This window comes from Arachis hypogaea, chromosome 14 (assembly GCF_003086295.3).
Source record: "Arachis hypogaea cultivar Tifrunner chromosome 14, arahy.Tifrunner.gnm2.J5K5, whole genome shotgun sequence".
Lineage (NCBI taxonomy): Eukaryota > Viridiplantae > Streptophyta > Magnoliopsida > Fabales > Fabaceae > Arachis > Arachis hypogaea.
In genome coordinates, this window is record NC_092049.1 from 143083131 (window position 1) to 143096589 (window position 13459).

General features: G+C 37.1%; 2 protein-coding genes across 5 annotated transcripts; one reads left to right on the forward strand and one right to left on the reverse strand.

The window, feature by feature from the left end:
• Positions 1-423: 423 nt before the first annotated feature.
• LOC112798302 (inositol transporter 1-like) lies at positions 424-4893 on the reverse strand. Of its 3 annotated transcripts, XM_025841566.3 has the most exons (7): positions 4837-4893; positions 4473-4723; positions 3124-3194; positions 2576-2911; positions 2364-2471; positions 2086-2271; positions 424-1332 (listed from the first exon to the last, which is right to left on the reverse strand). In XM_025841566.3, the coding sequence occupies exons 2-7, from the start codon at positions 4618-4620 to the stop codon at positions 679-681; spliced, it is 1503 nt and encodes a 500-aa protein (XP_025697351.1). In that variant the 5' UTR covers positions 4621-4723; positions 4837-4893; the 3' UTR covers positions 424-678. The 3 variants fall into 3 exon arrangements, with proteins under 3 accessions (XP_025697351.1, XP_025697350.1, XP_072071776.1); XM_025841565.3 differs by lacking the exon at positions 4837-4893 and having other exon boundaries at positions 4473-4836; XM_072215675.1 differs by lacking the exon at positions 4837-4893 and having other exon boundaries at positions 3443-4829.
• Positions 4894-11337: 6444 nt separating this feature from the next.
• Positions 11338-13378, forward strand: LOC112798303 (pirin-like protein). 2 transcript variants are annotated; one of them, XM_025841569.3, is made up of 6 exons: positions 11338-11890; positions 11970-12019; positions 12114-12152; positions 12232-12260; positions 12333-12499; positions 12573-13378. In XM_025841569.3, the coding sequence occupies exons 1-6, from the start codon at positions 11703-11705 to the stop codon at positions 13066-13068; spliced, it is 969 nt and encodes a 322-aa protein (XP_025697354.1). In that variant the 5' UTR covers positions 11338-11702; the 3' UTR covers positions 13069-13378. The 2 variants fall into 2 exon arrangements, with proteins under 2 accessions (XP_025697354.1, XP_072071409.1); XM_072215308.1 differs by lacking the exon at positions 12232-12260 and having other exon boundaries at positions 12114-12156; positions 12323-12499.
• Positions 13379-13459: the final 81 nt, after the last annotated feature.

A 13459-nucleotide genomic window follows, 5' to 3' on the forward strand; every position in this document is an offset into this window, starting at 1 on the left:
ACATACAAACCTTACTATGTTCAATCTTAGAAATCTAACTTTCGATAAAAACTGTAAGGAGGTAATGATGAGGATATTTTAGTATATTTGAAAAATATGAAATATGAAGGATTGTAAAGTAATTGTAGTTACCTTTTTACAAAGGATATTACGTGTACTACCATTTATATATTTTTCATTTTTGATATTAAAAATAACTTGTAAAAAAAATTGTAAAAGACATATACATAAAAAAAACAGCATAAATATCATTTCTCTTTTTCTATTCTGAATTTCTTTCGATGAAATCTTGAAAGAAAACGTGGGCTCCACATTGTTTCTGGTTACCATTGTTTTGTGTATGAACTCCACATTACAGCCATATGATATCAATAGCGGTGTGTGATGCTACAAGCCTTGCAAGGTCAACTTTCGCCACCACAATTTTAAATTTTAAAACATTTCCTTCACATTAATCAAATCCAACACGCGCATATAAAGATATTTATCCCAACAAACACAAGATTCATAAGATTTTTGCAGACATGAAATGGAATGCTCTCCCTTTTAGTTACAAGAGGCCAAAGCCTTGGGGGAGGGATATAAATACATATGCTGAGACTAGTGCAGAAAAGACTAACTCAGCTATTGCAAATGTGCTCTGAGAAATGCTTTGGGTAGATGACATGATATATGAACCTAGGAGTGACTTCCCTCCTCTAGAAGTCTATGTGTGTTTGGATTGGGGGTCTTGCCCCAAGCTCTCTCCTTCCATATTACTTCTACCTCATCAAATGTCAATCCTTTGGTCTCTGGAACATACAGAATAACAAATATAAATGCAACCACTGCTATGGCACCAAGAATCAAGAATGTGGAAGCGATCCCTATACCGTCAGCAATTGAGAGGAAGGTCTCTGACACAATCAAGTTTGACACCCAACAAACGGTAGCTGACATGCCCCCACACACGCCTCTATATTCTTCCGGGTATATCTCAGAGTTTACAGTCCAAGGCACAGGCCCCATTCCTGGTGAGAAAAATCCAATGTACAGGGCTAAACCCACAACTGCAATCCATCCATACACCTCACTTGAAGATGTTGACTGCTTAAAGAATGCAAAGGCCAACAGGACCAAAGATACGATTACCCCTGCTAAGCTGCAAAGGGCCAATTTTTTTCGCCCCGCATGGTCAATTAGGTAAATGCCAAGCACTGTTCCGGCAGCATTCATGCCAGCAACAATGAGGGACAGCAATAGAGCCAACTGATTGGCATGGAAGCCTGCCATCTGGACAATTGTTGGGCTGTAGTACATGACCGTGTTTATACCTGTGAACTGCTGAAAAAACTGCACAAGCATTGCAGCATTCTGTGAGAATACATTTCACTTGCACAAACTGACGTCGTTTACATTTAAATGGAGTCAGTAACCAATGCCAAATGCACTCAAATTCCAGACAAGCAACATATAACTTAACATGGTAGTTTTCTTTTTTGAGTGTAAACGAGCAATCACAGCCAACATATTACACAGCATTTGAGACAAACAGGTAATACAAATGAAAGCTGAAATGATAAGATTTAATATTAAAATCCTGACTTTCTTTTATATCTATGCCAAAAGTGAAATTTAGTCAACAGTAATCAGAAGATTTAGCACAGGAGAGATTCAGCCAAAACATAAGCCCTTATTTTAATTAAATACAATATCGGCTCCTAAAATGAATGGTTATAAACATGACCACATCGAGTTTCTTGCAAATGACATCCAAAAGCAGAAAACAATCATTACAAAATACCATTCAAAATTTTTTATTTTATATAATACTTGTGATGTAAGCAAGCCATGCTCATATGACTAGGTATTTTCAAGTATATAAGTCTGTTTGAGAGCAAGTTAGTACAAACCTATGATTTCCTATGGGTTTCTTTCAAACTATGCAGTTTCTGAATAATTCCAAACATGTTTAGCAAAGCAGGATTATTCTAGTTAGCCTACTAATTGCAAAGAGCATTCATGATTTCATGTAGGTCTTTCTACTACGAGAAAATTATGTTTCATTATGTTGCATGAACTGTATCCTCTTTAAGGTTTTATTACCAGAAGTCCTCCTCCAACAAGGAAAGCCAATCTGATTTCTTTTGATCGAAAAACAAGCCAGAATTTGACATTACTCCTTTTCTGGCGATCTTGCTCCGATTGAGCTGTGAGGAAATCAACTTCATCCTCTAAGCGAGCAAGATCATAGATCTTAGAAAGCACATCAACAGCTTCATTTTTCCTATTCTGTACACAAAAGCAGAATCTTAAGAGAATTTTGTAAACAAGTAGCTTTTGAAAGTAGCACTTTTGACACAACTCTAAAGGCAATTGTGTACCTTTATAAATAGCCATCTTGGGGATTCAGGAAGAAAGAGCATGCAAACAAACTGAATAATTGCTGGCACACCTGATACTCCCAGCATCCATCGCCACGTTCCAGGAACCTGATCAATGAAGAATGAGAAAGGCAGAAAGTGAAATAATAGCCAAAAGTGAACATTTGCAAAGAATGAGGACACTCTCAGAACATAACATCGGAAAAACTGACCTCGGTAAAAGCAAGGTTGACGAGGTAGGAAAGAAACTGTCCACCAGTGATCATGAGCACATTTGTGCTTACCAAAGATCCTCTTATTTCAGACGGTGATGCTTCTGCAATGTAGACAGGAGCAGTAACAGAAGCAACACCAACACCCAAGCCAACGAGAAGACGCCCGAGTATGAGCACATAAGGATCAGGTGCAGCAGCCATGAGAATGGCTCCAAGAGTAAATATAATGTCAGCAAAGAGGGTGGCCTTCTTTCGTCCAAAGGCATCATTCATCCAACCACCTACCGCTGCTCCAACGATTGCACCAGCAATTGCCATGCTGACAATTGTTTCCTGAAAACTCCGGCAATTAAAATGCTTGAATGATTCAATTTTGATGTAAGGTTTCTACTTCTACATACTATTATGGATCTCTCATAGTCATAGGTTATCGCAATAAATTTTACTACTCCTACTACAAGAATGTCAGCAAATTAGCAAGAGATTTTAATTTCACAAAAAGAGAGTTGGCAACATAGAAGAAGAGTGAAAGGATTGTATAGTACCTGTAGGAAATTACTGTTTCTGACTTCCTCGAAATCATCTTTAATATAGAGAAGGGCTCCTGATATGACACCTGTGACAATGGTGGGCGAAGATGTTTTTAAAAGAATGCGCACTCTACTTAAGAATCTAAAGAAATCTACTTCGCATGAAAACCCCCTAGCTGCCTGTGATGTTACTACGTTTTGATCTACTGGTATGCTCAAATAACCTTGCCCCAAACAGATCTCCCCATGTATTTATTAACCATCACAAATTTGCCATACAGGCTTAGCCTCAAACGTTTAGCATATAGAGGGAGCTGGCAGTGAATGTCATTACCGTGGCACTTGATGCTAGTTTAAACGATGAGAAGGCCCGAGTGGAGTGTTGCAGAGCACTTCTAATATTGTCTGGGCACTTTTCCTCTAGTGGGAGGATACTGACCAAGACTAGTATCTTCGAAGAAGCAGATTATAATATCAACATATTCGGAAGTAAGACTTCAAAGCCATGAAGAAGAGGGTCTACTGTGGGATCATGCAACCATTTTGTCTGAGAGTTTTCTTCACTGGGTCTTTATTGACACCAAGTCAACATTTATAATGAAGAGTTATGGTCACATGAGAGCAATAGAACTTCACTGACATGACATGTACATGACCGTTTCTAGTTAGTGTTGTCAATAGTACAACCTCTATACCTGTTGTCGTGGGTGATGAAGTCAATTAAAATGATAGGAAAATGAAGAAGCAATGGGAGAAGAGTTGTTAATGAAGTTGTTAGAATCACTAGTTGGAAATGGAGAAAGCCCATTTGTGAACAACTTATGTAGATGCCTAGAATCTAAACACCTAGATTTGGTTAGGGTGTGTCCAATAATGGTTAAATGGTTGAGCTCTTCGCTCTCCAAGCTAATGAATGCGGGATTTCATCTTCCTGGACGAAAGGGAAACTTGAGCTAAAGACTCTTGCTTCACTGTCCTTAATTTCAGTAAAATATCAGGTTTGTCGCCGCCTTCATTTTTTGTTAAAATATTTATCAATTTGATCTTCGATTATCACTTTATATATAATTTAAAAAGGAGAAATAGTATAATTTTATTGTATTTTTTTTTTTTTTTCCGAATGTAGGACTCTGTTGAAGACAATGGCAGAAGATATTGCTCACCTTCTTCATAAGCTTGTGGATGTAACATGGACTGAGTTTGAGTTTTGATAGTGTTTAATGCTTAGAGAAAGCAAATACTTTTAAGTTTTAACTATCTACATCCTTCTCTAGAAAACAGCATATTGCATATCTATTTCATTAACTTAGGTTATAGGAAAGAAGCGGTAGTATCGGCGGACAGAGAGAGAGAGAGAAACAGACCAGTATCGTAACCGAAGAGGAGACCGCCGATGCCGGCGACAGCAGCGAGGCCGAGAATGTAAGGGTTCTTGAAGAATGACATCTTCCGCTCTGGATACAAATCCAGGTACCCTGAGCTCCCCGGCGTCGACTGCATAGTGATCGTCATCTTCTCTTTTCTGTCTATCGCTGCAATTCCCCAATCAATTACCGATCATACACCAGCAGTAGCAGCAGCAGCAGAAGCAGCAGATGGCGTTAGCCTGAAACAACTAAAGAAAAATCTGAAAAACTCAAGGGAAATTCATTTTACTGCCTTTTAAAATAAAACAAGATAAAATAGAGTAGAATCATTGACTCCAAAAGGGGTACGTGTCCAACTTACTTTCGATTACCATCCCTATCAAGTATCCCCTCATGTGTTCCTTCTCCTCTAATTTCTGTCTCTTCGTATTAAATTTAAATATTTAATTAGTTCGTCAATTCTATTTATCAAATTTGTATAATAATAATAATAATAATAATAATAATTATTATTATTATTATTATTATTATTATTATTATTATTATTATTATTATTATAAAATTAATTAAAATAATAAGAAAATAACATTTTAGTTAAAATATTTATCTTCGTTTAAATTTAAAAAATAATTATTTTAATATTTTAAAATAAAAGTATCCAAGTCTAAGTTAATTTTTAAAATTTAATATTAAAAAAAAAATTTAATATAATATTTCTGATAATATAATTTTTAGAACATATTTTTAATATTAAAGCAAATGCTTTTTTTTTTTATAGAAGTGAAATGAGTTGGTGTGACAAATGGACCGAAATTTACCGGATCAACTCACATAACTTACAAAAAAAAGTGGGTTAGGTAAAAAATTTGTGACTGCTATTAGGGGTGTGCATGGGTCGGGTGAAACCGAGTTTGATGTGACCCAGACCCGACCCGAAATATATACCGGGCCTATTTGTTAGACCCGAACCCGACCCTAGACCCGATGAAACCTATACACTTTCGGGCAACAATTATACCGGGTGAAAACCGGGCCGTTAATATTATATTACCTTGATACCTTCTTGTAAATTAGCATGTAAAAATATCCAAATTTTCAAGACTCCAATCATTATTTGACATGGTAAAATTCACTTAGAAAAATATAATAAGAACCAACTCTTCTCTAAAATTAAAACAAAACCATAATCAATACTAATATTGCCTAATAACACCAAATATTTAAATCAATACAAATAACACAAGATTATGAATTAGTCTAAAGTCTTATGCATTTTAAACATAAAATATTAACTTATAGTCTTATATATAATGACTAATAACACAAAATATTAAGGTTTATAACACTTAAATTTCACATAATAATAGCCATCATCCATCACTAATAACACAAAATATTAATTATGTATGATGACCGGGCCACCGGGCCGATTTCGGGTGACCCGAGCTATGGCCCGGACCCGACCCGAAATAATGACCGGGTCTATTTTTGAGACCCATACCCGGCCCTAGACCTGATAAAATCACACCAAATTAGCCCCTAAAGTGTTCGGGCCGGGCCGGGTCTTCGGGTCGGGCCAAGCCATGCACACCCCTAACTGCTATAATAAAAAAGCCCGCCTAATCTATGAATTTTGATGGGAGTAGAACGAGTTTGTCCGACAGGATTTTTACTTAAATAATAATTGAATTTGAAATGTTATTTTTGTACTTGTATTTGAAATGTTTATTCGTTTTACTTTAAATTATAATTTGGACTATGATTAATTGATTAGAGACTTTGACAATATTTAATTATAGAAAAAGTATAGAAGAACAACACTCATTTTAAACAACGTAAACAAAGAATTAAAAAAAATGTTAAATTAATTTTTGAAAATCAAACTTTTAATTAATTAAAAATATTCAAACCCTAATTCCATTTTCATTCTCTACCCATGGTAAAAAGAAAGCCCCACAAATCTTAATTTATCTCTCCGAAGTCCTTCATTTGCACCGCCCTCCCCAAAGATCGCAGCCGCTTTGTTCTTCACGCCTCCACCCTAATTTTCACCTAAAATAAAAGAAAACATCCAATACATCTGAAAGAAAAAAATATCCATATTAAAAAAGAAACATAAATCTAAATCAAAGAAACATCCAACTATAAAAATTAAAAAAAACATCCAACGAATAAGGAAATAAAACATCCACTATATTTGAGAAAAAAACACCCAACGAAAGAGGGGGACAAAGTAGAGACGCGATGACTCAGCGTTGCAGCGCGATTATGTGACGGGTGGCCTTTTTCCTCAACAGGAATGCGCGTCACAGAGAAGCAATAGGACGATATGGTTGTACGCGACGCAGTGGGGCGATGGGCGACCTTCGCACTCGTCGGAAACGCGCGGCTGTTAGAAACAGAGGCACGGTGCCGCTGTGGGGTGTAGGGGCAGAGGTAGCGACGACACTTCGCGGGCTTTAGGGGAGGTGGAGAGGCGACGTTGCGGCGTGGAGGAGAGATGGAACAACGCCTCCATTCTGGGTGAGATGGCAACGACGGCGCACTACAACTTCTTAAACGGCGATGTTGGACGGCGTTTCAGAGGAGGTGGCAGTGGGAGGCTGCGGTGAAAATAATGTTTAGGGTTTGGTGTGGGTGAAAATAGATAATGGAAAACGTGAAAGATGAAAGTGAAATTAGGTTGGAATATTTTTTCATGGTTAATGAATCTAGAAGTATAGCCTATTGTTTCCGTTGTTCACATTCTCATTGTCTACCTAATGAAATTGGTAATGATATGTTTTGGACAATGTTTATTTTGCTTTGGACAATATTAGTGTTATTATTTTATTTTGAAAACTTGTTTGATAATTATGTTTATTAGATATTTAAAATTATATAAAATTTAGTGTTTGTAAATTTAGAAATTATAAGTTTATTTAAATGTTTGTGAAATTATATATATTTTTTAATATTTAATGTATTAATAATTAAAAAAAAAAAGATAATTGGCAGGTTTAACCCGCCAACCTGCCAATCCACTATTAAGCAGGATGGGGTAGAAATTTGGAACCGTCTCAATAAGCGAAGTGGGGCAGACTAACCCGCTAAATGGCGAGCTTTCGGCGGAGCGGAATGAGACGAGGTGGGCTAGTCTTGTCTACCACCCCTAAAAATGAGTGATATCTTTAACATTATAATTTTTTTGTGTTTTTTTAATTATGGGAAGAACTAAAGTCAGATAATCTAATTTCTTTATCTCAAATTTTTTAATATTTTTAAAACAAAAATTAAAAAAGTGGAGAATCCAATTTTTATACTCATAAATCAAAAGGATCGTATTCATACCATGATCCAACAGATAAAAGTCATGCCCAATAACACAAAAAGGTCCACCAATAAAGGTGGACTTCATTATAAATCCGACCTCTTTAAGGAGGTCGGACACCAACACAAAGGTCCAACTCTACTTGACTTAACAAGTAACTGCCTCCAAAAATCTTTCACTATCTCTGCCTTATCTAGAAGGTAGATCCCAACAAACTCCCAAGATAAAGGGAACGCTTATCCATTAGAAAAGATGGAACTACTCCAATAAAAGTGGTCATGAACTCTATTATAAATACACGGGTGCTCTCAGGTATGAGACACGTTCTAATCTACTAAAAACCTGCCTAAAACCCTTGCTAACTTAAGTATTGGAGTCTCTTCCAGGTACCACCACTCACCTCCTCACGAGGAACTCGGACAAGCGGCATCTCGGCACCAAAGAGGTCGGACGCTGTCACATCAAGGGATTTGGACCTCACATTCAGGCCTAAATCAACGTTTCAGGTAACCCTCAGAACATTGGCGCCGTTGCCGGGGACCTAGAATTCTCCTTCTGACAAATGGCGGACCACGAGCGTGAAGATGACCACACGACATCTGAATATGAACAAGAAGTTTAGCCAGAAGGCCAGGTCCTCGTGCTTCCACCTCCACCACCATACCAAGGCCCTCACAGGGAAGGGACCTTAGGAAATCCTCAACCAAGAATGATCCATTCCGAGGTCCACCATCCCAAGGATAAGGACCGTCCTTATACAACTGAGATCCTAGATTTGGTTCATGGCCAGGGGGATCGACTGCAACAGCTCGAACACGAGGCTGAACGACAATGGAAGTAAAAAGGGAGTTTACAAAGAGAAGTAAGATAACGGAAGGAGCTAGAAGACAAGCTACAGAAATTGGAGGCTGATCTACAAAGGAGGAATAATCGGGCGGAACATGATGAAAGTCCCCTAGGAGAAGAAGATCCGTTCATAGAAGAGATCATAAAGACTAAAGTTCCTAGGAACTTCAAATCACCCGACATGGATCTCTATGACGAAACGTCTGACCTGAGCTCCCAGTAACTTTAAAAGCAGAATGTACCTGGCCGACGCCTCTGACGCCACCCGTTGCAAAGCCTTCCCGACTACTTTAACGAAGGAGGCCATGAAGTGGTTTGATAACCTGCCACCCAGGTCTATAACCTGCTTCAAAGACTTGTCCAGGAAATTTCTGACCAAATTTTCTATTTAGAAGGATAAAACGAAGCACGCGCCGAGCTTGCTGGGAGTGAAGCAAGAAGTCGAAGAACCCTCTGTGATTACATGGAAAGGTTCAATAAGGCTTGTTTGGAGATCTAGAAGCTACCAACCGAAGCTATAATCATGGGTTTGGTCAATGGTCTTAAAGAAGGACCATTCTCCCAGTCAATATCTAAACGACACCCGACTTCTTTGAATGAAGTTTAAGAAAAGGTAGAAAAATACATCAATATGGAAGAAAATTCTCGACTCAGAGAACCTCCCCCTCGAACAAACCTGCCCTAGTACCAAACTCGAGACAAAGAAAGGGAACCCAAGAAGAAAGAAAAACAAAGTGTAGAGAAGCCCCGAAAGTATCACAACTATACCCCTCTAAGGGTTTCCTTGGTGGATGTTTACCGCGAGATATGCCACACAGAGAAACTCCCACCTCCTCGTCCGATTAAACATAAAAAAGCTAGAAGTCGGACTGAATATTGTGAGTACCATAAGTTGTACGGACATTCTACTAATGAATGCTACGATTTAAAGAATGTCATAAAAAAGTTGACCAGAGAAGGCCGACTTGACAGATAACTGGCTGACAGGTCAGACGATCCAAGAAAGAAAAGACGGGATAAAGAAGGAGGACGACCTAAACACCTCCTAACACCCCAGAGTGACATATACATATGATCAATGGTGGGTTCGCAGGAGGAAGAATGCCAAAATCTTCACGAAAAAGACACCTCAAGGAGGTATATCAAGTCGAGGAAGACAGTCAACTAACCGACCTACCAACTATCTCTTTCATTAAAAAAGATGCTCAAGGCATATTACCTGGCCATTTTGACCCCGTAGTAATAACCATGATCTTAGTAAATGTTAACCTTCATAGAACCTTGATAGATCAAGGTAGCTCGGCCGATATTCTGTTTAAACCCACTTTTGACAAACTCGGATTAGAAGAAAAAGATCTAAAGGCATACCTCGACAACCTCTTCGGACTAGGAGACAGACCGATCCGACCCCTCGATTATATCTCATTGTACACCATTTTCAAAAAAGGTATCCGATCAAAGACCCTAAGCATCGATTACATAGTAGTCGATGTAACTTCAGTCTACAATGCCCTAATAGGTCGAACTACCTTAAACTAATTTGTAGCTGTCGTTTCTACTTCTCACCTCTATATGAAATAATCATGTCTGGTCTTTTTATGAATATAGTTATTAAGTGAAAAACAAAAAAATGAAATGATTTAAGTAGTTAGGATAATTTTTAATTTTTAAACATTAAACCTCATTGAGACTTTTTCAATGTAAATTCACTTTCTTAACATACTGACGCTTAGTTTAAAAAATATTAATAAGTCTCTTTGAAAATTTATGGTGTTAATAAAATAAAATAAAATAGAAGCATATATAATAACGGAAAAAACATTATCCGTGTCATTTTAACACAAAATATTAAAAAGAAAAGAAAAATAAAATACATTGTTAAGAGTATTTGTAAACAATGTGATGAATTGATCATATAGTTGTTCACCAATGAACATACATATCTTTTTGGATACGAGAGTATATATTCTAAATATATTAATAACACCAATTATTTATATGAAAAAGAAATTTGTTCTCTAAATAATAATAATAATAATAATAATAATAATATAGTTGTCTAGAGTAATGAGGTATAAGAATGTTGTACTTTGTTGTATTGTGTATACAAAAAGTCAGTTATTACATCAAATTATTAATGTAAAATATATATGTGTTAAAATATGAAATATATATTAAAAATAAATTAAACAATATATATTTATACATAAACATATAGTGACTAATTTTTAGTGTGTATATACAAATTTTTTTTTAAATTTATATTTGAAAGATAAATTTAGTTGTCTATTGTAATGAGATATAAGAATAATGTATGCACTATTTTTATACGTATATTTTTGTATATTTTCTATTTTTTGATATTAAAAATAATTAATAAAAATAAAAATTAAAACATTATTTATCTTTTATATCATAAAAGTAAAAAAAAATTATATTTTAAATATATAAAAATTAAATACAATAATTAAATTCCGTTTAATTTAATTTTTTTTTGAACAAATTAAATTGAATTGAACGGAATTTAATAATAACAAATATAATAATTAAATACAATAATTATATTTGTTATATTTTAAAAGAATTTATTTGAAAAGATAATTAGATCACCTTTATTAATAAAATATGTGGCTGATTTTATCATTTATTAACTATAAGTGTTAACTAATAATATAGATACATTTGGAAGCGAGGTAAAATGAGAAGAAAATTAAGATTTATTCTGTTTTAGACAAAAAAAGATTTCTCATTTGTAATAACTAAAATCTCTTAGGTGGTTGATGATGATGACAAGAGGCTGATGTCACGGTGATGATTGTTGAAAGGGGAGAAAGTGGATCCCACAAGGCCACAATGTTATATTTGCCCACGCACGCCTACAATCCATAAGGCGTCTTGGTCTTCTGTTGTCTGCGCGTTCCTTCATCTTCTCTTCCCAGTTCCGTCCCACATTATTCTAATATTAATCGACTTTCTCAATCACATACATATCCCCGTGGCCGTGTGTATATATATATATACACGCATGTCTGCAAACCCTCCATCATCATAGTTCATATACTAGCTAGTTTATGAGAGGTTTAATAGCAAGGCACCTTCACCTGTTGCCGTTCAATCGGAGGATCACCACTAACATCACCACCATCACCATGTCGGCATCATCATCTGCTCTCAGCACACCCAGATTGGTCCTCAAGAAGGTTCTGGCCAAGTCTCAACGCGAAGGCGATGGGGCTGTTGTCAGAAGAGGCATTGGAAGGTACGCTTGCTTTCTATACATCCATCCATCTTGCCTTGATGAATGATGATGCTTTAATTTGGTTTTTTTTTATTCTCAGAAGCGAGTTGAAGAACTTGGATCCATTTTTGATGTTGGATCACTTCTCAGGTAACATCTCCATCTCCTTGCAACTTGCAAGCCCTGCCCTTCCCTTAGCTTCGTCGGTTTTTATATGACCCTGTTTGCATTGCGTGTTTTGCAGTATCCCCCCCTGGAGGATTCCCTGATCATCCCCACAGAGGTAGGTACATTATTTAATTTGACATGCCTCAAATATTGATTATCTATATCAATTCTCATTCTCTTGCGTGGATTTACAGGTTTTGAGACCGTTACCTACGTCCTAGAGGTATATATATATTACTTTCCGTCTCTTGTCTCGTATAAATGTTAAAAGGCTGACACTCTTAGCTTGTTACAGGGGGGCATAACTCACCAAGATTTTGCAGGGCACCAGGGCACAATCAGAGCTGGCGATGTTCAGTGGATGACCGCAGGCAGGGGAATCATTCACTCTGAGATGCCTGCCCAACCAACCAACAACAACGGCTTGCAGCTATGGATCAACTTATCCGCCAACAACAAGATGTAAGAATTCACCAATTCAATTGAATAACATTGTTTCATCACATTATAATTATTATTATTCTCATCTTCTCAGGATTGAACCCAACTACCAAGAACTTCTGAGCGAGAACATACCATCGGCAGAGCAGGAAGGGGTGGAGGTGAGAGTGATAGCAGGAGAAGCAATGGGGGTGCATTCCCCGGTCTATACTCGAACTCCAACCATGTTCCTTGACTTCACGCTACGTCCCGGAGCTGAGTTGCATCAGAGCATTCCGGAGACATGGAACTCCTTTGTATACGTCATTGAAGGTGAAGGAGTGTTCGGCTCTCCAACTTCATCGCCAACTGGCCCATACCATGTGCTGGTTCTGAGCCAAGGGGATGGCCTCAGCGTCTGGAACAACAACAACAACTCCTCTTCAAAGCCTCTCAGGTTTGTGCTCATTGGAGGCCAGCCACTGAACGAGCCCGTGGCTCAGTATGGCCCTTTTGTCATGAACACACAGTCTGAGATCGAAAAGACCATTGAGGACTATCAGTATTGCAGGAATGGCTTTGAGATGAGGAGGTATTGGACCTCTCTCTAGTTAGTGACCCACCCTACCACTTGATGTCTCATATCTGATCGATCCATCCATGTATCTCACGCTAGTGAAATGCACAAATTAAAAAATATCTGCACAAGTCATTTTCCTTTTCAATGCGCTGAAAAGAAAGTTTGCTTATTCTGTCATTTTCATTTCTCTGTAGCCAGAGCTTCTAGAAGATCCATATTGCTGCTCACCATGGGGCAATTGTAGGCTATCACTAAAGTCATCACTCATGTCTCATCATGGATATATCACCCTATATTCACTATCTCCCCTTATAAGTAATCAATAAAAACTTCTTTTGTTATTGTTTGTGGTAGTTGACGATAGCAACCGCTACACATAAATTATTACTTCTTTTCTTCGATACAGTTCGAATTTTTAGGCA

What these genes read in the sequence shown, in the direction of transcription:
- LOC112798302 (XM_025841566.3), bottom strand. Translation starts at nt 4,620, where the DNA reads ATGACGATCACTATGCAGTCGACGCCGGGGAGCTCAGGGTACCTGGAT. An exon ending in TCAACCTTGCTTTTACCGAG is followed by an intron (nt 2,472 to 2,575) that starts GTCAGTTTTTCC and finishes TTCATTGATCAG; the next exon opens with GTTCCTGGAACGTGGCGATG. An exon ending in TTGTTGGAGGAGGACTTCTG is followed by an intron (nt 1,333 to 2,085) that starts GTAATAAAACCT and finishes ATGCTTGTGCAG; the next exon opens with TTTTTTCAGCAGTTCACAGG.
- LOC112798303 (XM_025841569.3), top strand. Translation starts at nt 11,703, where the DNA reads ATGAGAGGTTTAATAGCAAGGCACCTTCACCTGTTGCCGTTCAATCGG. An exon ending in GTCAGAAGAGGCATTGGAAG is followed by an intron (nt 11,891 to 11,969) that starts GTACGCTTGCTT and finishes TTTTATTCTCAG; the next exon opens with AAGCGAGTTGAAGAACTTGG. An exon ending in GATGTTGGATCACTTCTCAG is followed by an intron (nt 12,020 to 12,113) that starts GTAACATCTCCA and finishes CGTGTTTTGCAG; the next exon opens with TATCCCCCCCTGGAGGATTC.